General features: G+C 38.5%; 1 protein-coding gene across 2 annotated transcripts in view; it reads left to right on the top strand.

The window, feature by feature from the left end:
* The window catches only part of Got2 (glutamate oxaloacetate transaminase 2), a 242,510-nt gene extending 221,787 nt beyond the window's left edge, over positions 1–20,723 (top strand). For both annotated transcript variants that reach the window (XM_067140270.2, XM_067140271.2), the window contains exon 9: positions 20,489–20,723. In XM_067140270.2, the coding sequence (XP_066996371.1) occupies positions 20,489–20,611 (123 nt within the window). In that variant the 3' untranslated portion in view covers positions 20,612–20,723. The remainder of the gene's footprint in view (positions 1–20,488) is intronic.
* Positions 20,724–21,832: the final 1,109 nt, after the last annotated feature.

The raw sequence follows: 21,832 nt of genomic DNA, 5'->3' as shown, positions 1-21,832 counted from the left end.
CCATTAGTTCCACATGCTTCCATTTATTGATAATGCATTATCAATTTTAACTTGAACTTTATGAAGATAAAGTTGGAAGGTACTGTTAAAGAACTAATCGGGGTAAATATACATCATAGGAAGAGGAATTCGGGAATGGAATAGTTTCCTATTTCTTCAAAATCATTTGCAAGAAGACTATGTAAACAACTGATTGGGAATCTGCTACCTGGGCGACAGTCCTATATGCTACATTAATCGTAACATTACTTTCTATAAGTAGGACACATATAAAGCATTTACCTAGTAGACATAATATTGTGATTACATATTTCAATGAAATGTATTATTAACAAAAGAACGTATGTAAAGAGGCATACAGATTAATACAACGCTAATAATGAAATAAAAAGATTCTCCATAATGAAGACTCGAACCTGCAAACCTCGTATTATGAGCTGAGCACGTTAGCCATTACGCTACGAGGTAATGTCTTATCGGGTCCTCGAAGTGGCCGATAAATTACGCGCCGGGTAATGACGATTTATGCTGCCGATAGCACTACTTGGGAGTGGTTGAACAGAAACATCCTTTTACACAGAGGGCAAGTTACGCGCTACTTTACCAGTAGGTGGTAGAACCGGCCCTAAGTGTTAAGTTAAAATTTATTTATTGATATCCACCTTTTCAATACTGTACAATCCTTGTGACTAGGATATAATTATTCTACTTATGTTGTTGTGGTACATGTTTCGCTTGTCCTAGCGAGCATCATCAGCCACACAATTCTCTAAATTAGTCAGAGCTCTGAACCAAATGTTATATAAGTAAGATTGACCCTTAAGAACTAATGGTTTACAATAACTTATGTATAATTATTTGATACATGTTGTTGGATACAGTTTATTAACAATGGATGGTTGAAGATTTTAGAGGGTTGTGAGGGTTTGGGCGACTGCCCTAAATGCAGATCGGTAGTGGTTGATGAATTTTTTAATCTTTCATTAATACTATAAGTCAATGCATCTGCATTATCCAGTTCATTGGAGCTAAAAATAAGGTATATGGAAGCATTTAGGACAGTTATGATCGTGCAGGTAGTATAGATTATATTAACAACTCGCATTTAGCCTACTTCTTGTAAATTAGCTGCATCCTCCAGTTTTTCTGTGCAATGACATCAATATTCTTGTCTTCAGATGAAGAGCTATAGCTTAGAATTTGCAGAAATTTGCCTCCAATGTTCATCATAGCAAGGATCCAGACTCTCTTCATTTTGGGCACTGTGAAGATTTTTTTTTCAAGCAGGAGAAACATCTTTCTACCAAAGAAAGAGTTGCTGGTATGGTCATGATTAAAGCTGGCAGTTTGGATATTTCAGGAAACACTGTGGAAAGATCCACTGCGTTCATATATTGTTGTGTTCTGACACTTTCATATAAGGATCACTATAAATCTCTCACAATTCACATTTAAGCCCAAAGAAATTTAAAAAAACATAATTTAATGTAAGACTTGCATTTCTGTTGGTTTTTTTTTAATACGTTTATAATAAGTACATAGTTTGTTAGGCACGTAAATGAGCGAATGATGTGGGTAGATTTGGCAGTTGGAGGAATTAGGACAAGAATTGTCTCAGTGTATTCACCATGTGAGGGTGCAGATGAGGATGAAGTTTCCAAGTTTTATGAAGCATTGAGTGACATCGTGGTCAGGTTCAGCAGCAAGGATAGAATAGTGCTGATGGGTGATTTCAATGCGAGAATTTGAAATAGAACTGAAGGATACGAAAGGGTGATTCGTAAATGTGGGGAAGATATGAAAGCTAACAGGAATAGAAAGCAGGTTCAGGATATAGAAAGTCAATGGGTGGCATACAGGGATGCTGTAGTAGAAACAGCAAGGGAATGCCTAGGAACAACTGTGTGTAAAGATGTGAAAAGGCAAACATCTTTGTGGAATGATGAAGTGAAAACGTAAAAAGGCTCAGCAGAAATGGCTCCAAACAAGGACTGAGGCAGACAGGGATTTGTACGTAGATGAAAGAAACAGAGCGTAAGAAACAGTTGATGAATCCAAAAGGAAGTCGTGGGAGGATTTTGGTAATAACCTGGAAAGGCTAGGTCAAGCAGCGGGGAAACCTTTCCGGACAGTAATAAAGAATCTTAGGAAGGGAGGGAGAAAGAAAATGAAGTGTTTTGAGTAATTGAGGTGAACTCATAATAGATCCCAGAGAATCACTGGAGAGGTGGAGGGAATATTTTGAACATCTCAATGTAAAAGGAAGTCCTCCTGGCGGTGTTGCGAACAGCTCATGGGGAGGAGGAAAATGATGTTGGTGAAATAAGGTTTGAGGAAGTGGAAAGGATGGTAAATAAACTCCATTGTCGTAAAGTAGCAGGAATAGATGAAATTAGACCTGAAATGGTGAAGTATAGTATAGTGGGAAGGCAGGGATGAAATGGCTTTATAAAGTAGTAAGATTAGCATGCAGTGTTGGTAAGGTATCTTCAGATTGGACAAAAGCAGTAATTGCACTGACCTATAAGCAAGGGAACAGGAAGGATTGCAACAACTATCGAGGTATCTCATTGATTAGTATACCAGGCAAAGTATTCACTGGCATCTTTGAAGAGAAGGTGCGATCAGTAGTTGAGAGGAAGTTGGATGAAAACCAGTGTAGTTTCAGACCACAGAGGGGCTGTCAGGATCAGATTTTCAGTATGCGCCAGGTAATTGAGAAACTCTAAGAGAGGAATAGGCAGTTGTGTTTGCATTTCGTAGATCTAGAGAAAGCATATGACAGGGTACCGAGGGAAAAGATGTTTGCCATACTGGGGGACTATGGGATTGAAAGTAGATTATTAAAATCAATCAAAGGCATTTATGTTGACAATTGGGCTTCCGTGAGAATTGATGTTAGAATGAGTTCTTGGTTCAGGGTACATACAGGGGTTAGAGAAGGCTGTAATATTTTGCCTTTGCTGTTCGTAGTTTACATGGATCATCTGCCGAAATGTATAAAATGGCGGGGAGGGATTCAGTCTGGCCTATGCTGATGACTTGGTCTTAATGGCAGATTGTGCTGAAAGCCTGCAGTCTAATATCTTGGCACTTGAAAATAGGTGCAATGAGTATGTTAGCCTTTTGAAGACTAAATTGATGTCAGTAGGTAAGAAATTCAACAGAACTGAATGTCAGATTGGCGATACAAAGCTGGAAAAGGTCGATAAATTCAAGTATGTAGATTGTATGTTATCCCTGGATGGTCATATGGTAAGTGAAATTGAATGAAGGTGTAGTAAAGGTAATGAATTGAGCTCGCAGTTGTGATCAACAGTATTCTGTAAGAAGGAAGTAAGCTCCGATCCAAAACTATCTTTACATCAGTCTGTTTTCAGACCAACTTTGCTTTATGGGAGCAAAAGCTGGGTGGACTCAGGATATCTTATTCGTAAGTTAGAAGTAACAGATATGAAAGTAGCGAGAATGATTGCTGGTACAAGCAGGTGGGTACTTATAGGCTAATTTATGAATGAACTCGATGGATGAAGCTGTACACATAAACCGGCACTAAATCTCATGTACGCATTGTCCTCCGGTATCAATAACCTCAAAGAACAATTGTGTATGGCTACATTTATCACTGCTGGGGACACTGCCAAGACAAATTCTCTTAGCTTGGGGTTTACTGTCACACACTGTCTTTTCCTCACTAAGTCCATTAAATTCATTTCTATAATTTTGCACGCATTTCTTGAAATTTTCTAACATTCTATTACAGCAGGAAGTGTCAGACAGCTTTTTCTGGAGTCCTCCGAAGAGGAGATCAGAGTACTGAAAAACCAACATATTTAATGAATTAATAAAAATTGATGCCCATTCACAAATTCCCCACAACACGGTCTACACAAGCTACTTCATTCCCTCCTGCTGCCTCCACTTCCCCTTCATTGCCACTTCCCCTTATCAGCTTATCTTAAGGCAAACACAAGCTCGCGCTCATTCGGACTATCACTTCACTTTATATCGTTGGGGGCTGGTAGACAGAATGAGTTTTTTTTGTTTTTATTCACTCGCCCAATATTAACTGTAGTTTGTTCTCTTATCATCTCTCTTCTTTTTCTCCTTAGGCCCAATTTCAACCATTTTAACGGTTTCAGTTTGTTGATAATGCATTGTTTTGCTTCCACACTCGTAATGATTCACTCGGAACGTTATGAAACTCGTCCTAGCCGTGCTCACTCACCACGAGACTTCTTGGATCTACATAGCCAGAGCACATACAAAGCTCCCGCAGCCTGCACGTATCTAAACCTAATTCTAACAGTTTATGTACATTGTTCTATATCTACACACACATGAAAATAGTAAATAGCTATTTTCTATAAATTACAAATAATACTGTATTATTCACATACATCCACTTGTGCTGTACATACCGTGGAATAGAAAAACTATAGAATTACAATTGTATTTACTGGCTGGTCAAATCATAGGATATAAACTTCATGGTTCTGTATTGAATTGCAATTACAATCTCTCAATCTCTCAGGCAAAACAGAAAGCCTATTTATATTTAGGTCTTAAAGTAAAGATAGCCAAATTAGGCAAAGGCATCATATAGTATTGAAAGGTAGACCATTACGACATTGAGAGATTGGCTGGACAAGCTATTACCATATTGTAAATTGTCAATACAGAATCACTATGAAATTTATATTACATACCGTGGGTCACACAAAGCGCCTGAGGTACATTGAGCCTCTGAGTTTCCCCAAGATTCAGATTCAGATGCTGTGCGCTAGTTTGGTACTAAGCTGTCAACCAGCTTTGGCTTATTGGGCGATAGTCATTCTTCAGCCGGCCTAACTCATTATCACCTTGTGGGAGATTCCAAGGTATGTAATGATCTCTTGCATCAGTACAAACAATGGCCCTGGTCCTACCTGCCACCCCCCACCCCCACCCCCGTCACTCTGCCATTCCTGTTAAGATCACTCTTTTCCTAATTATCCCCCCCTTACCCGAACATCATCTCCTCATACATCCAAACAAATTCTCTTTGCTGATTCTGCCAGTTCTACTTTATCTTCCATAATCCCTAGCTGCCTGATCACAAGAAGGGCCATGGCTTAGAATATGTCCAAAACGCCCACTCTTATTGCATAGCAATTGGTATCTCAACTCTCAGGACCACTTACTAGGCTTCTCAGCTGCTGTCTATGGTTTATGAACAAGGATGTAATTACAGTAACGTAATGGTCTACCTTTCAATACTATAATATGCCTTTGCCTAATTTGGCTATCTTTACTTCAAGACCTAAATATAAATAGGCTTTCTGTTTTGCCTGAGAGATTGAGAGATTGTAATTGCAATTCAATACAGAACCATGAAGTTTATATCCTATGATTTGACCAGCCGTCCCGTGGAGTAGGGAAAATAATAGTAATCCACCAGCTGTAATAATCACATAACCACATTTCAGTAGAATTGTAGTGAAGATAAGGTATAATGTATTAGATAGTATCTTGCCAGTTATATTCGTGTTTTTTTTCTTCGTGTACGGCAATCCTTTTAATATTTAAGCATTTAACCAAACGCAGTGTAGTGTAGTGTAGATACATTGTAGTATAGATACAGTACATTTAGATAGTGCCGTATCTTGTCTGCTATATTCGTGTGTTATCTTTCGTGTGTATCTATTAGACCGTAATACTAATAATAATTTGTCTAAGCATTTAGCTTCGTTGGTAATCTTTGAGTACGGTAGTTCTTGCAAATTTCATTTCTGTTGTGCGTAGTAGTGACATACGGTACTGTACCGGTATCGTAATTAGGATACGTCTGAAAGTAGTTTAAAATTACTGTAATGTACTGTACAGTAGTATACGAATAATATCTTATTAGAATTTAGGGTGCTTATTTTATTATTGTAAAATATTTGTGTAGTACTGGTGTAGTAGAGGTGTCCATAGAAACTCTTACTAAAATACTGTTGTTGTAATTAGGACAGGCTTAATTGCAGTTTGGAATTGTGTAGTTCTTGTGTATTACTTTCAATATTCAGTAATTAACAGCAGTTTTTATCCTGTTAGGGGTTAAAGGATTAAAAAAAAAGAATTGAGCACGACTAAGTAGTATTGTAATGTAGTCGTATATTAATTACCTTATTGACGTGTACTATCCCAGACAATATATCCCTCCGTTCATTTGTTTTTTGTATTTTTTTTTTTTTGCAAATAAGTTACTTTATTTTTTTAATTTAAATTTTTTTTTCCCCCGTAAAGAATGGCTAAGGAGCGCGAGTGTACTTATTGTGGGTGTGGTGAGGCATTGAGGGGTATGAGGGAGGAGTTGGAAAGTTTGAGGGAGATAATTAGGATTCTCACAGAAGACAGGAAGGAAGATAGGACTCCCTCAAACAATGTACAGGTAACAGTAGCTGTACAAGAGGGAGGGGAAGGAGTTGTAGAAGACAGGTGGTCTAATGTTCTAAGGGGAAGGAGATTGCAGGCTAAGGGCTCTACTCAGGATCAGAATTCAGGACAGGTGTCTGTGCGAAATCGGTACGAGTCACTCCAGGTAGAACAACAGAGGGAAGATGAGGGACAGGAAACTGTTGCTGAGATGCGTGGAAGTAGGAGGAAGGGAAAAGGTAGGAAAGGGAAATTAGAGTAGAGGATAGGAAAAGACAGGTGGAACAGGGTCATGGGAAGGAGAAAAGGGAGGAGGAAGTAGCTTCTGCAGCTATCAGGAAAGATAGGACTGACCAGGAGGGGAGGGGATCAAATGAGGTGGGTAGGGTTGAGGCTCTGGTCATGGGGGATTCCATCGTTAAACACGTGGGGAAAGTGTGTGGAGGAAAGGGAACCAGGGTAGAATGTTATCCAGGAATTAGGTTGAGGCAGATGTTGAGGAAAGTAGAAGAGAGGGAGGAGAGGAAGGAACAGGTGGTAGTGTTTCACGTTGGTACCAACAACGTAAGGCAAGCTGATATAAGTACCAACATAGTTGGAGATGTGTGGGATCTGGTAAATGCAGCACGGGTGAAGTTTAAGAAAGCGGACATTGTTATTAGTGGAATACTGTGTAGGAGGGATACTGACTGGAGGGTGATTGGGGATTTAAATGAGACTATGGAGTGGGTATGTGGGAAACTGGGAGTGAAATTTCTAGGTCCTAATGGGTGGGTAGGAGATAGGGATCTGCGCTCGGATGGCCTTCATTTAAACCGCAGTGGTACGTATAAGTTAGGAAATTTGTTTGGAAGGGTAATAGGGAGGTACATTCAGGGAAACGGGATGGCCTAGGGAGCGGTGATAAGGGAAGAGGGAACTGGAAATCAAGTAGGGATGACATAAAATTGTTAGTGTTGAACTGTAGAAGTATTGTAAAGAAAGGAATAGAATTAAGTAATTTAATAGATATATATTTACCAGATATTGTAATAGGAGTTGAATCATGGCTGAGAAATGATATAATGGATGCAGAAATTTTCTCACGGCACTGGAGTGTGTATCGTAGAGATAGGATAAGAATGGTGGGAGGGGGAGTGTTCATTCTGGTGAAAGAAGAATTTGTAAGCTACGAAAAAGTTCAAGATGAGACACATGAAATTCTAGGTGTAAGGCTCATTTCTAAAGATAATAGGCAACTTGATATATTTGGAGTGTACAGATCGGGAAAGGGTAGTACTGACGCGGATTCGGAATTATTTGATAGGATAGTCAGCTATGTGGGAAACGACAAGGAAAGAAATGTGATTGTAGCGGGAGATCTGAATTTGCCAGATGTAAATTGGGAAGGAAATGCGAACGACAGGAAGCATGACCAACAAATGGCAAATAAGTTAATATGGGAAGGACAGCTGATTCAGAAAGTGATGGAACCAACCAGAGGGAAAAATATCCTGGATGTGGTGCTGATAAAACCAGATGAGCTCTATAGGGAAACTGAAGTAATAGATGGTATTAGTGATCATGAAGCTGTTTTTGTGGTAGTTAAAAATAAATGTGATAGAAAGGAAGGTCTTAAAAGTAGGACTGTTAGGCAGTACCATATGGCTGATAAAGCAGGCATGAGGCAGTTTCTAAAAAGTAACTATGATCGGTGGAAAACGGTAAATAAAAATGTAAACAGACTCTGGGATGGGTTTAAAGAAATTGTTGAGGAATGCGAAAACAGGTTTGTACCATTAAGGGTGGTAAGGAATGGTAAAGACCCACCTTATTATAATAGAGAAATAAAGAGACTAAGAAGGAGGTGCAGACTGGAAAGAAATAGTTAGAAATGGCTGTGGAAGTAAGGAGAAATTGAAGGAACTTACTAGAAAATTGAATCTAGCAAAGAAGGCAGCTAAGGATAACATGATGGCAAGCATAATTGGCAGTCATACGAATTTTAGTGATAAATGGAAGGGTATGTATAGGTATTTTAAGGCAGAAACAGGTTCCAAGAAGGACATTCCAGGAATAATTAATGAACAAGGGGAGTGTGTATGCAAGGATCTTCAAAAGGCAGAAGTATTGTCAGCAGTATGTAAAGATTGTTGGTTACAAGGATAATGTCGAGATAGAGGAGGTGACTAAGGCCAAAGAAGTAATAAAATTTACATATGATAACAATGACATTTAAAATAAGATACAAAAGTTGAAAACTAGAAAAGCGGCTGGAATTGATGAGATTTCTGGGGATATACTAAAGACAATGTGTTGGGATATAGTTCCATATCTGAAGTACTTATTTGATTATTGTTTGGTCGGAGGAGCTATACCAGATGAATGGAGAGTTGCTATAGTAGCCCCTGTGTATAAAGGAAAGGGTGATAGACATAAAGCTGAAAATTACAGGCCAGTAAGTTTGACATGCATTGTATGTAAGCTTTGGGAAGGCATTCTTTCTGATTATATTAGACATGTTTGTGAAATTAATAACTGGTTCGATAGAAGGCAGTTCGGTTTTAGGAAAGGTTATTCCACTGAAGCTCAACTTGTAGGATTCCAGCAAGATATAGCAGATATCTTGGATTCAGGATGTCAAATGGACTGTATCGCGATTGACCTGTCTAAAGCATTTGATAGGGTGGATCATGGTGGACTACTGGCAAAAATGAGTGCAATTGGACTAGACAAAAGAGTGACTGAATGGGTTGCTATATTTCTAGAAAATAGATCTCAGAGACTTAGAGTAGGTGAAGCTTTGTCTGACCCTGTAATAGTTGAGAGGGGAGTTCCTCAGGGCAGTGTTATCGGACCTTTATGTTTTCTTATATATATAAATTATATGAGTAAAGGAGTGGAATCGGAGGTAAGGCTTTTTGCGGATGATGTTATTCTCTATAGAGTGATAAATAGGTTACAAAATTGTGAGCAACTGCAACGTGATCTCGAATGTTGTGAGATGGACAGCAGGCAATGGTATGTTGATGTTGTTGTTTGAGTCATCAGTCCATAGACTGGTTTGATGCAGCTCTCCATGCCACCCTATCCTGTGCAAACCTTTTCATTTCTACGTAGCTATTGCATCCTACATCTGCTCTAATCTGTTTGTCATATTCATACCTTGGTCTACCCCTACCGTTCTTGCCACCTACACTTCCTTCAAAAACCAACTGAACAAGTCCTGGGTGTCTTAAGATGTGTCCTATCATTCTACCTCTTCTTCTCGTCAGATTTAGCCAAATCGATCTCCTCTCACCAATTCGATTCAGTATCTCTTCATTCGTGATTCGATCTATCCATCTCACCTTCAGCATTCTTCTGTAACACCACATTTCAAAAGCTTCTATTCTCTTTCTTTCTGAGCTAGTTATCGTCCATGTTTCACTTCCATACAATGCCACGCTCCACACAAAAGTCTTCAAAAAACATCGTTCTAATTCCGATATCAATGTTTGAAGTGAGCAAATTTCTTTTCTTAAGAAAGCTCTTCCTTGCTTGTGCTAGTCTGCATTTTATGTCCTCCTTACTTCTGCCATCGTTGGTTATTTTACTACCCAAATAACAATATTCATTTACTTCCTTTAAGACTTCGTTTCCTAATCTAATATTCCCTACATCACCTGCCTTCGTTCGACTGCACTCCATTACTTTTGTTTTGGACTTATTTATTTTCATCTTGTACTCCTTACCTAAGACTTCATCCATACCATTCAGCAACTTCTCGAGATCTTCTGCAGTCTCAGATAAAATAACAATATCATCAGCAAATCTCAAGGTTTTGATTTCCTCTCCTTGGACTGTGATTCCCTTTCCAAATTTCTCTTTGATTTCCTTTACTGCCTGTTCTATGTAAACATTGAAAAGGAGAGGGGACAAACTGCAACCTTGCCTCGCTCCTTTCTGGATTGCTGCTTCTTTTTCAAAGCCCTCGATTCTTATCACTGCAGACTGATTTTTGTACAGGTTGTAGATAATTCTTCGTTCTCGGTATCTGATCCCTATCATCTTCAGAATCATAAATAGCCTGGTCCAATCAACATTATCGAATGCCTTTTCTAGATCTACGAATGCCATGTACGTGGGCTTGTCCTTCTTGATTCGATCCTCTAAGATCAGACGTAAAGTCAGGATTGCTTAACGTGTTCCTACATTTCTTCTGAAGCCAAATTGATCTTCCCCCAACTCAGCTTCAACTTGTTTTTCCATTCTTCTGTAAATAATACGTGTTAAAATTTTGCAGGCATGAGATACTAAACTAATAGTGCGGTAGTTTTCACACCTGTCAGCACCGGTTTTCTTGGGAATAGGTATAACAACATTCTGCTGAAAATCGGATGGGACTTCTCCTGTCTCATACATCTTGCACACTAAATGAAATAACCTTACCATGCTGGTTTCTCCTAAGGCAGTCAGTAATTCAGCGGGAATATCATCAATTCCAGGTGCCTTGTTCCTATTTAGGTCACTCACAGCTTTGTCAAACTCTGACCTCAAAATTGGGTCTCCCATTTCATCAGCATCAACAGCCTCTTCATGTTCCAAAACGAAATTATCTACATCGTTACCTTGATACAACTGTTGGATATGCTCCTGCCATCTCTCTGCTTTGTCTTCTTTCCCTAGAAGTGGCTTTCCATCTGAGCTCTTAATATTCATGCACCTAGATTTCCTTTCTCCAAAGGTTTCCTTGATTTTCCTGTATGCAGCATCTACCTTTCCCAGGACCATACAGCCTTCGACATCCTTGCACTTTGAAATAATAACATTAAGTTATTTATTAGACCACCTAATCAATACAAAATCGTCTTGGATGATTTACATAAATTTGTTAGCTAATAGTGGGACATGTTTCGCCTTCTCTGAAGGCATCATCAGCCATAGTCTTAACCTTAAATTAAAAATAAGCGTCTAAATAAGAAGTCTAAGAAGTCTACTGTTGCAAATACTTCTTACTCATAATATTACAAGCTATCTTTGTCACCGTCAAGTGGTAAGTGCATACGATTCTACTTCAAGATTTTTCAAATATCTTTTCACACAATTAACTCTACGTTTCTTGCTTCCATTTACAGATTCCACTTGTATATGCTTTTTCAACTAGAATATCTACAAACTCACAATTTACAACATTTGAACATCACTTCAAATTTTGAGATGGTCCATAGTGATCCTATTTGAAACTGTTCTTCAACTTCTATTCACCAACTTCATATCCTCAACGTGTTCTACAACTTCACCATATGCATCTGACTTTCATCCTTTATCTTCAAGATCATAATGAACTTCGGATCTCTCGACTAACTTTGACTTTTACTCTCTCCTCTTTACTTTGATTACATAAGATTTTTCGCCATCGTCTAATTATAACCGCCATTACTATCAACTTTACTTTTATGCAATCTTACTACTTGTTGTATAACAATCTGTTGTTTTATTCCATTGTACTTATTTTAGCAGCCTTCTAAGGTTAATTTTGTTAATACTTCCACTATTGTATCTCATCACATTGTATTTTCAAACCATCATTGTTATTTTTAATGTTATTTTACTTCAAATCTCTTCAAGATTTTAAAATTCATTTCATCACTACATATTATTTAGACGCTTATTTTTAATTTAAGGTTAAGACTATGGCTGATGATGCCTTCAGAGAAGGCGAAACATGTCCCACTATTAGCTAACAAATTTATGTAAATCATCCAAGACGATTTTGTATTGATTAGGTGGTCTAATAAATAACTTAATGTTATTATTTCAATCTACATCATCAATACGGACCAAAAATGATATTTATTACATGTAATCCTTGCACTTCTCGTTCAGCCACTCTTCCTTAGCTACCTTGCACTTTCTATCCACTTCATTCTTTAATCGCCTGTACTCTTTTCTGCCCTCTTCATTTCTAGCATTCTTGTATTTTCGTCGTTCATCAATCAGGTCTAGTATCTCCTGAGTTATCCACTGATTCTTAGTTGATCTTTTCTTCCTTCCTAACATTTCTTCAGCAGCCCTACTGACTTCATTTTTCATGACTCTCCACTCTTCCTCTACTGTGTTTCCTTCGGCCTTTTCATTTAGTCCTTGTGCAACATGTTCCTTGAAACAATCCATCACACTCTTTTCTTTCAACTTGTCTAGATCCCATCTTTTTGCATTCTTTCCTTTCTTCAATTTCTTCAGCTTCAGATGGCATTTCATGACCAACAAGTTGTGGTCAGAGTCCACGCCTGCTCCTGGGAAAGTTTTGCAATCCAACACCTGGTTTCTGAATCTTTCCCTAATCATAATGAAGTCTATTTGATACCTTTCAGTGTCTCCAGGTCTCGTCCACATATAAAGCCGTCGTTTGTGTAGTTTGAACCAAGTATTGGCCAGGACTAAATTATAATAAGTGCAGAATTCATCCAGCCGACTTCCTCTTTCGTTCCTTTGTCCCAATCCGAATTCTCCTACTGTATTACCTTCTCTTCCTTGGCCTACCACTGCATACCTGTCTCCCATCACAATTAGATTCTCGTCATCTTCTACATATTGTATTAAATCTTCTATCTTTTCATATGTTCTTTTGATTTCCTCATCCGCTGAGCTAGTAGCCATATAGAGACTTGCACTATTGTGGTGGGCATTGGTTTAGTGTCTATCTTGACGACAATAATTCTTTCACTATGCTGGTCATAGTAGCTTACCCGCTGCCCTATTTTCTTATTCATTATTAAACCAACTGTCTGACTCGTTGGCTGAACGGTCAGTGTACTGGCCTTCGGACACAGGGTCCCGGGTTCGATTCCCGGCCGGGTCACGGATTTTAACCTTAATTGGTTAATTCCTACGACACGGGGGCTGGGTGTATGTGTTGTCTTCATCATCATATCATCCTCATCACGACGCGCAGGTCGCCTACGGGAGTCAAATAGAAAGACCTGCACCTGGCGAGCCGAACCCGTCATGGGATATCCCGGCACTAAAAGCCATACGACATATCATTTTTCATTAAACCAACTCCTGCATTACCCCTGTTTGATTTCGTGTTGATAATTCGGTAGTCGCCTGACCAAAAATCCTGTTCTTCCTGCCAACGTACTTCACTTATACCAACTACATCTGACTTTAGCCTATCCATCTCCCTTTTCAGATTCTCTAACCTACCACAACGATTCAAACTTCTAACATTCCACGCTCCGACTCGCAGAATGTCAGTATCCATCTTCCTGATGATCGCCCCCTCTCGTGTAGTCCCCACCCGGAGATCTGAATGGGGGACTAGTTTACCTCCGGAATATTTTACCCGGGAGGAAGCCATCATCAGTACATCATTCATACAGAGAGAGCTGCATGTCCTCGGGAGGTGGTTACGGCTGTAGTATCCCGTTGCTTTCAGCCGTGTAGCAGTATCAACACAGCTAAGCCATGTTGAGTATTATTACAAGGCCGTATCAGTCAATCATCTAGACTGCCGCCCTTGCAACTACCGAAAGGCTGCTACCCCCCTTTCGATGAACCATTCGTTAGTCTGGTCTCTCAACAGATACCCATTCGATATGGTTGCACCTGCGGCTCGGCTATCTGCATCATTGGGATACGCAAGCCTCCCCACCGCGGCAAGGTCACATGGTTCGCAGAGGAGGGGTATGTTGATAAACGGGGTTAAAAGTCAGGTTGTGAGTTTCACAAATAGGAAAAGTCCTCTCAGTTTTAATTACTGCGTTGACGGGGTGAAAGTTCCTTTTGGGGATCATTATAAGTATCTAGGTGTTAATATAAGGAAAGATCTTCATTGGGGTAATCATATAAATGGGATTGTAAATAAAGGGTACCGATCTCTGCACATGGTTATGAGGTTGTTTAGGGGTTGTAGTAAGGATGTAAAGGAGAGGGCATATAAGTCTCTGGTAAGACCCCAACTAGAGTATGGTTCCAGTGTATGGGACCCTCACCAGGATTACCTGATTCAAGAACTGGAAAAAATCCAAAGAAAAGCAGCTCGATTTGTTCTGAGTGATTTCCGACAAAAGAGTAGCGTTACAAAAAAATTGCAATGTTTGGGTTGGGAAGAATTGAGACAAAGAAGAAGAGCTGCTCGACTAAGTGGTATGTTCCGAGCTGTCAGCGGAGAGATGGCGTGGAATGACATTAGTAGACGAATAAGTTTGAAAGGCATTTATAAAAGTAGGAATGATCACAATATGAAGATAAAGTTGGAATTCAAGAGGACAAACTGGGGCAAATATTCATTTATAGGAAGGGGAGTTAGGGATTGGAATAACTTACCAAGGGAGATGTTCAATAAATTTCCAATTTCCTTGAAATCATTTCGGAAAAGGCTAGGAAAGCAACGGATAGGGTAGCTGCCACCTGGGCGACTGCCCTAAATGCAGATCAGTATTGATTGAAAGCTTTACTGCAGAAGTCATTTGACATGACAGATGGCATAGGAGATAAAGTTATAACAACTGCAGTACACGTAATAATATTTAGTTTGATGCATGCAACTTCTCTGTATTTCTAAGGTGAGTTGTGGTGAGTCCCTAGCTTTTTTTTTTTTTTTTTTTTTTTTTTTTTTTTTTTTTTTTTTTTTAATCTAAGAAGTCCATTTTTGTCCGTATTGAACTGAGAATGGAAGATAGGAAAACTTAAAAGGGTCCACCTTTTCAATACAAAAATGTTATAGTTTATTTATAACATATATTTGCACTTGGAACTAGTTTCGACGCTGTTTAGCGTCATCATCAGCCTAGCTTTGGCAATGAACACCTCTCTCTTACATGTTATGTGAGATTTCTATGATGCTTGTTCTGAAACTGAGTACATCACGTGTTGTGATGTGTCGCTTAACTCAGTCATACGAGATTTTGTTATTTCTGTGAACAAGTTTTACGCATTGTCAGCCAGGTTGAATAGCAGCCTCAAGAAAATAATGTATGTTCCTCACATTTAATGTTTATCAGAAACACAATCCACCTCCAATGTAGATACAGACCAACCTTGTGGACACCCACTATAGGTTCAGTTGTTTCTGAGAAAAGTATACTTGCTGGGAACTTTTGAAATACCATGTCTTATTATTTTCTTAGTAACCGTACAATTGTAAGACAGGTGACAGCTGACTAATATTTGGCACCCACACTGATGAGTTTCATTGGTTGCAACAGGCAAAGAGTAGCATGAAAGATACTTCTATTTCCATTTTCAAACCAATATTGAAACTTAAACGATGTCTTGGTAAACACTGGTCGAACACTATTTATGCTAGGAACATCTTGCATAACTTGGATGTTGTTTAAGTAGATATTGTCTAAGGCGTACGGGTAATTATTTCCGCAGTCCGCCCATACTTTTCAACATTAGTAATGTGTACAGACAGTTTAACTCTTACAGTGCCAAGGTGCTAACTGCAGTTAAATTCTGTACGAAAAATTCCAGGGTGCTGGCACCGTCTTATAAGTTGTGTAGTAGTGCAGTTAAGTGCTAGATTGTTCTACAAATCAAGTAGTAAGAAGGTAGAATGTTTTTCATTTCTCCTTATGTCATTAGACGGAACTGATGTAGCTAATTTTTGCTAGTTTACTCATCCATTATGAGTGTATAATCCGAGTGCTGATGTCTATGATCCAATATGGCAGCCGCCTTGTTTATGTCCATGTGTTCTGATTTATTTTTCAATAACTTTCGTTCTAACATGTGCATTTGAGTTATTTATCGTAATATATTAAGTCTTTTTATTATTTCTACTGTAGTTAGTTACATAGCAATTTATTTAGGTCATAGTAAAGTTGTAAAGGGTACATTTGTCACAAGAAGGCATATCGTCAGGTAGGCCTATTTTGGGAGAAGAAATTGAACTTAAAGATCACTTTGAAGATCGTAAGCAATGAGTTTCATTCTTGATCTGTATTGACAGATTTATCACAATCATAGGTAGAGAAGATCCACCTATTTAATGAATACAATTATTCTGATGTTTCTGTATTTTATTAATAATAATGGTACTAGTTTTGACCTCTTAACTTAGATGATAAAGATGTACCAACATTAATACTGTATCGTCTCATTTCTCCACTGAAGTAAAGAACTGTGGATATCAATATGTGCCTTCCACCCATATTAATACTGTACAATCTTGTTTCTCCATTGAAATATAGAACTGTTAATAATACCAATATAAACGGTCCATTATTGGACATTATAAATTTTCCAGCTAACTCATTCCTGGTTGCCAGCATTTCGCCCCCATGTGCTAAGTTGGGGTCATCGGTTGGTACTTAGCACACCCACCAAGACGCATGGCTAGTGCATACCGTGGAGGCCATTGCGTAGGCAACTTGGAGCCACCGGCAGTGCCAATGCACTATGACTTTGTCTCATTACCAAAAACTTGATGCCTGCTTGGCCATCAGATGATACAGATGTTGATTCCCATTGGGAACCTGAAATATTTGTCCTGAATGAGTAAATTTATAATACCGGTACCAATATAGATGGTCCGTTATTGGACATTATAAATTTTCCAGCTAACTCATTCTTGGTTGCCAGTATTTCGCCCAGTGTGCTAAGGTGGGTGAAACGCTGGCAACCAAGAATGAGTTAGCTGGAAAATTTATAATGTCCAATAACGGACCAACTATATTGGTATTACTCGTAAATTAGGTAGTCTTCAACCATATATACCAAAACTCAAACAATATAAAGGCAAAAAGTGACCTAATATAAAACTATACTTGGCAACGTCTTAAATTTGTTGTCAAACAATTACTTTTGTTTCAACATCATTTATCAACATCAAACTAATTGTATTGAATAAATAGGTGGACCTTCCCTACCTTTGATTGCGCTCTAATTTCAGAGAATGATGGAGTCATGCCATTGGCTAATGGGCCTACAACAGTTACTACAATATCAGAGATTGGCAGAGTGGCAGTGACAATGAATTAGATGATGTGTGTAGTGAATGCATATTCCCAGAAGATAATGTTGTCCACCCCCAACATTTTTATGCAACCCCAGGCCCAAAAGATATACCTCAACCTGATGCTCCTCCCATTACCACTATTTGATTACGCTGTTTTATACATTCTTCATTTTATTATACATATGAATTGATTTTGCATGATCTTATCAACATCTGAGCTGTTGTGTAGTAAAAATACTGGTACTATGTATGGTTCTCTCAAATGATCACTATTTCTCTCCTAAATTGTTAAAATATTCAGTCATTGACAGGTTACACTTTTGGTGTGTTTCACTCCACTTATTCCATGTTTCTGTAAATTAATTTATATATTTGAAAGTAGGCCTACTTTAGCAATATAAATTGGTATACAGTATATGATCCTAAATAAGAGATAACATTATCTTCACTTACACACTTTGGATTTAGTGTGCAATGTGCTAATTCATTTCAGATTGTATATTTTCTTTTTTATACATACATACATTATCATTACAGACTGTTATGCCTTTCAGCGTTCAGTCTGCAAGCCTCTGTGAATTTACTAAACGTCGCCACAATCCTCTGTTTGCAACTAGTGCTTTGGCCTCGTTTAGTTCTATACCTCTTATCTTTAAATCGTTAGAAACTGAGTCCAACCATCGTCGTCTTGGTCTCCCTCTACTTCTCTTACCCTCCATAACAGAGTCCATTATTCTCCTAGGTAACCTATCCTCCATTCGCCTCGCATGACCCCACCACCGAAGCCGGTTTATGCGTACAGCTTCATCCATCGAGTTCATTACTAACTTAGCCTTACCTCCTCATTCCGAGTACCCTCCTGCCATTGTTCCCACCTGTTTGTACCAGCACTCATTCTCGCTACTTTCGTGTTTGTTACTTCTAACGTATAAGATATCCTGAGTTCACCCAGCTTTCGCTCCTGTAAAGCAAAGTTGGTCTGAAAACAGACCGATGTAAAGATAGTTTTGGATGGGAGCTTACTTCCTTCTTACAAGAATACTGTTGATCACAACTGCGAGCTCACTGCGTTACCTTTACTACACCTTCATTCAATCTCGCTTACCATATGACCATCCAGGGATAACACACAATCTACATACTTGAAATTATCGACCTGTTCTAGCTTTGTATCACCAATCTGACATTCAGTTCTGTTGAATTTCTTACCTACTGACATCAATTTAGTCTTCAAAAGGCTAATTTTCATACCATACTCATTGCACCTATTTTAAAGTTCCAAGATATTAGACTGCAGGCTTTCGGCACAATCTGTCATTAAGACCAAGTCGTCAGCATAGGCCAGACTGAATCCCTCCCTGCCATTTTATACCTTTCAGCAGATAATCCATCTAAACTACGAACAGCAAAGGTGAAAGATTACACCCTCGTCCAACCCCTGTAAATACCCTGAACCAAGACCTCATTCTACCATCATTTCTCACGGAAGCCCAATTGTCAACATAAATGCCTGTGATTGATTTTAATAATCTACTTTTAATCCCATAGTCCCCCAGTATGGCAAACATCTTTTCCCTCAGTACCCTGTCATGTGCTTTCTCTAGATCTACGAAACGTAAACACAACTGCCTATTCCTCTCATAGCATTTTTCAATTACCTGGTGCATACTGAAAATCTGATCCTGACAGCCCCTCTGTGGTCTGAAACCACACTGGTTTTCATACAACTTCCTCTCAACGACTGATCGCACCTTCCCTTCCAAGATGCCAGTGAATACTTTGCCTGGTATTCTAATCAATGAGATACCTCGATAGTTGTTGCAATCCTTCCTGTTCCCTTGCTTATAGATCGGTGCAATTACTGCTTTTGTCCAATCTGAAGATACCTTACCAACACTACATGCTAATCTTACTACTCTATGAAGCCATTTATTTCATCCCTGCCTTCCCACTATACTATACTTCACCATTTCAGGTCTAATTTCATCTATTCCTGCTATTTTATGACATTGGAGTTTATTTACCATCCTTTCCACTTCCTCAACCATAATTTCACCAGCATCATTTTCCTCCTCCCCATGAGCTGTTCGCAACACCACCAGGAGGATTTCCTTTTACATTGAGATGATGTTCAAAATATTCCCTCCACCTCTCCAGTGATCCCTGGGATCTATTACGAGTTCACCTGAATTACTCAAAACACTGTTCATTTCCTTTTTCCCTCCCTTCCTAATTTCTTTATTACTGTCCAGAAAGGTTTCCCTACTGCCTGACCTAGCCTTTCCAGGTTACTACCAAAATCTTCCCACGACTTTTTTTTTGGATTCAACAACTATTTGTTTCGCTCTACATATAAATCCCTAATATATTTTTGTGCAGTGTGTTCCATGATATTTTTTATCAAATGTAGATCATATGTTTATAGTCCTTGGAGTGTATCAAGCTAACATACCAAATTTTATTTCCATATCTTTTAAGCTGAGGCTTTTATTAATCTTTTTATATAGTGATGCACAATCCATTGAGACATGCCGGGCATTCTATGCACATGATGACCTATTCAGGGTCAGCATCCAAGGGGTTAACATACAAATGCAATTGCTTGTTCTACTTATCATTATTATTATTGTTATTTATTATTATTAATAATAATAAATACATTGCAATAAGAAAATATCCCGGTAGCAATGCTTACTCACCGTAGGCTTAATGTACTTAATGTTCTTTTGTGAAAGTGTATAGTTGTTACAGAATTTTGGCAGCATGAAGTACCGTACTATTAAACATTCATTTTATTTTTATCAAAGGATAATAGTTGGTTCTTCTCAGACGATTTGAAGTTTCAGGTTTCAGTTGTTTCACAATATAGGAACACTAATTTACTTCTATGCACTCAGTTTGCACAAATATCGCAATAAGCCTCATTTTGTCTTGATTGTTGGGTTTTTCTTCTTGATTTAAAATGTGCCTCCGTTTATAATCACGTGGTATAACTCATGTTTTTTTTTTTTTTGCTTAGGAAACAATAATTTGGTTTTGTTTCCCAGATCAAGTATATGTCTGAGTATTGGTTCTACTTCCTTCTGCACCTCTTAGTTTGTTACCTTTTAACAACTGGAAATGGTAGTGTAATGCTTATTCTTCTATTCTGTTTTTCAGTCGGAACGACTCACCAAAGAATTTAGCATTTATTTGACAAAGGATGGAAGAATTTCAATGGCGGGTGTTACATCGAAAAATGTTTCGTACCTTGCTCATGGCATTCATGAAGTTACAAAATAAGATGCAGCAGATGATAATGAACCCAGTGTATAAATGGATAAATAATTCTATTGTATGAGTATTCTCTCTAATGTATTGAAACTGTAAAATAAAAACAATCACGTCACAAGAATTCTGTTTATTATATTTCTTTGGTAAAATTTCTTGATTTTATTTACATTTAATTTAAATAGTTCCCTCATTCTTATTGCTGTTCTTTTCAGGTTGCACTTTTGCTCGTTTATCCTACTTTTATGGCCAGATACCCTTCCTTATTTTGTACAGGAATGTTACTGTGAAAACTGTCCGGCTCCATGGCTAAGTGGTTAGCGTGCTGGCCTTTGGTCACAGGGGTCCCGGATTCAATTCCCAGCAGGCTCGGGAATTTTAACCATCATTGGTTAATTTCTCTGGCATGGGGGTTGGGTGTATGTGTCGTCTTCATCATTTCATCCCCATCACGACGCACAGGTCGCCTATGGGCGTCAAATCAAAATGCCTGCACCTGGCGAGCCAAACATGTCCTCGGACACTTTCGGCACTAAAAGCCATTTCCATTCCACAGTGGAAACTACATAAGAAGATGAATACTGACACACTGAGTCAGAGCGTGAAGTTTTAGAAGTTCAAATCGTGGTGGTAAGTTACAGAATCTGAAAAGGTAAATGGACTAAAATTAGATGTAGTTGGTGAAAGTGAAGTACATTGGCAGGAAGAGCATGATTTTTGTTCAGGCAACTAGAATATCAACACAAAATCAAACCTGAGAAATGCAGGAGTTGGTTTAATAATAAGAAAATAGGGCATCAGGTGTGCTACTACAACCAGCATAGTGAACGAATTATTGTTGTCAAGATACACCAAGCCAATGCCCACCAAATAGTAATTCAGCAGATGATGAAGAAATCAAAAGAACATGTGAAAACACAGATCTAATACTTACCTAAACAGCGACTAGTGATCGGAGACTGAAACGCAATGGTAGGCCAAAGAAGGGAAGATAGTGCCGTAGGGGAAAATTCGGACTGGGTGAAAGATATGAATGAGGTCAGCTAGTTGAATTCTACAGTGATCATAATTTAGTTCTTGCTAATACTTAGTTTAAAGAGTACAAATGACAGCTGTAAACATAGACAAGACCTGGAGAAACAGGACGGTATCAAATATCATTAGGCAGAGATTCAGAAATAAGTTGGATTGCAAGACGTTCCCAGAAGCATACATGGACTCTTACAACTTGTT

Source organism: Anabrus simplex, chromosome 2, assembly GCF_040414725.1.
Source record: "Anabrus simplex isolate iqAnaSimp1 chromosome 2, ASM4041472v1, whole genome shotgun sequence".
NCBI classification, from domain to species: Eukaryota; Metazoa; Arthropoda; class Insecta; order Orthoptera; family Tettigoniidae; genus Anabrus; species Anabrus simplex.
The sequence above is the reverse complement of the archived record's forward strand: the minus strand, read 5'-3'. Positions and strand labels throughout refer to the sequence as shown.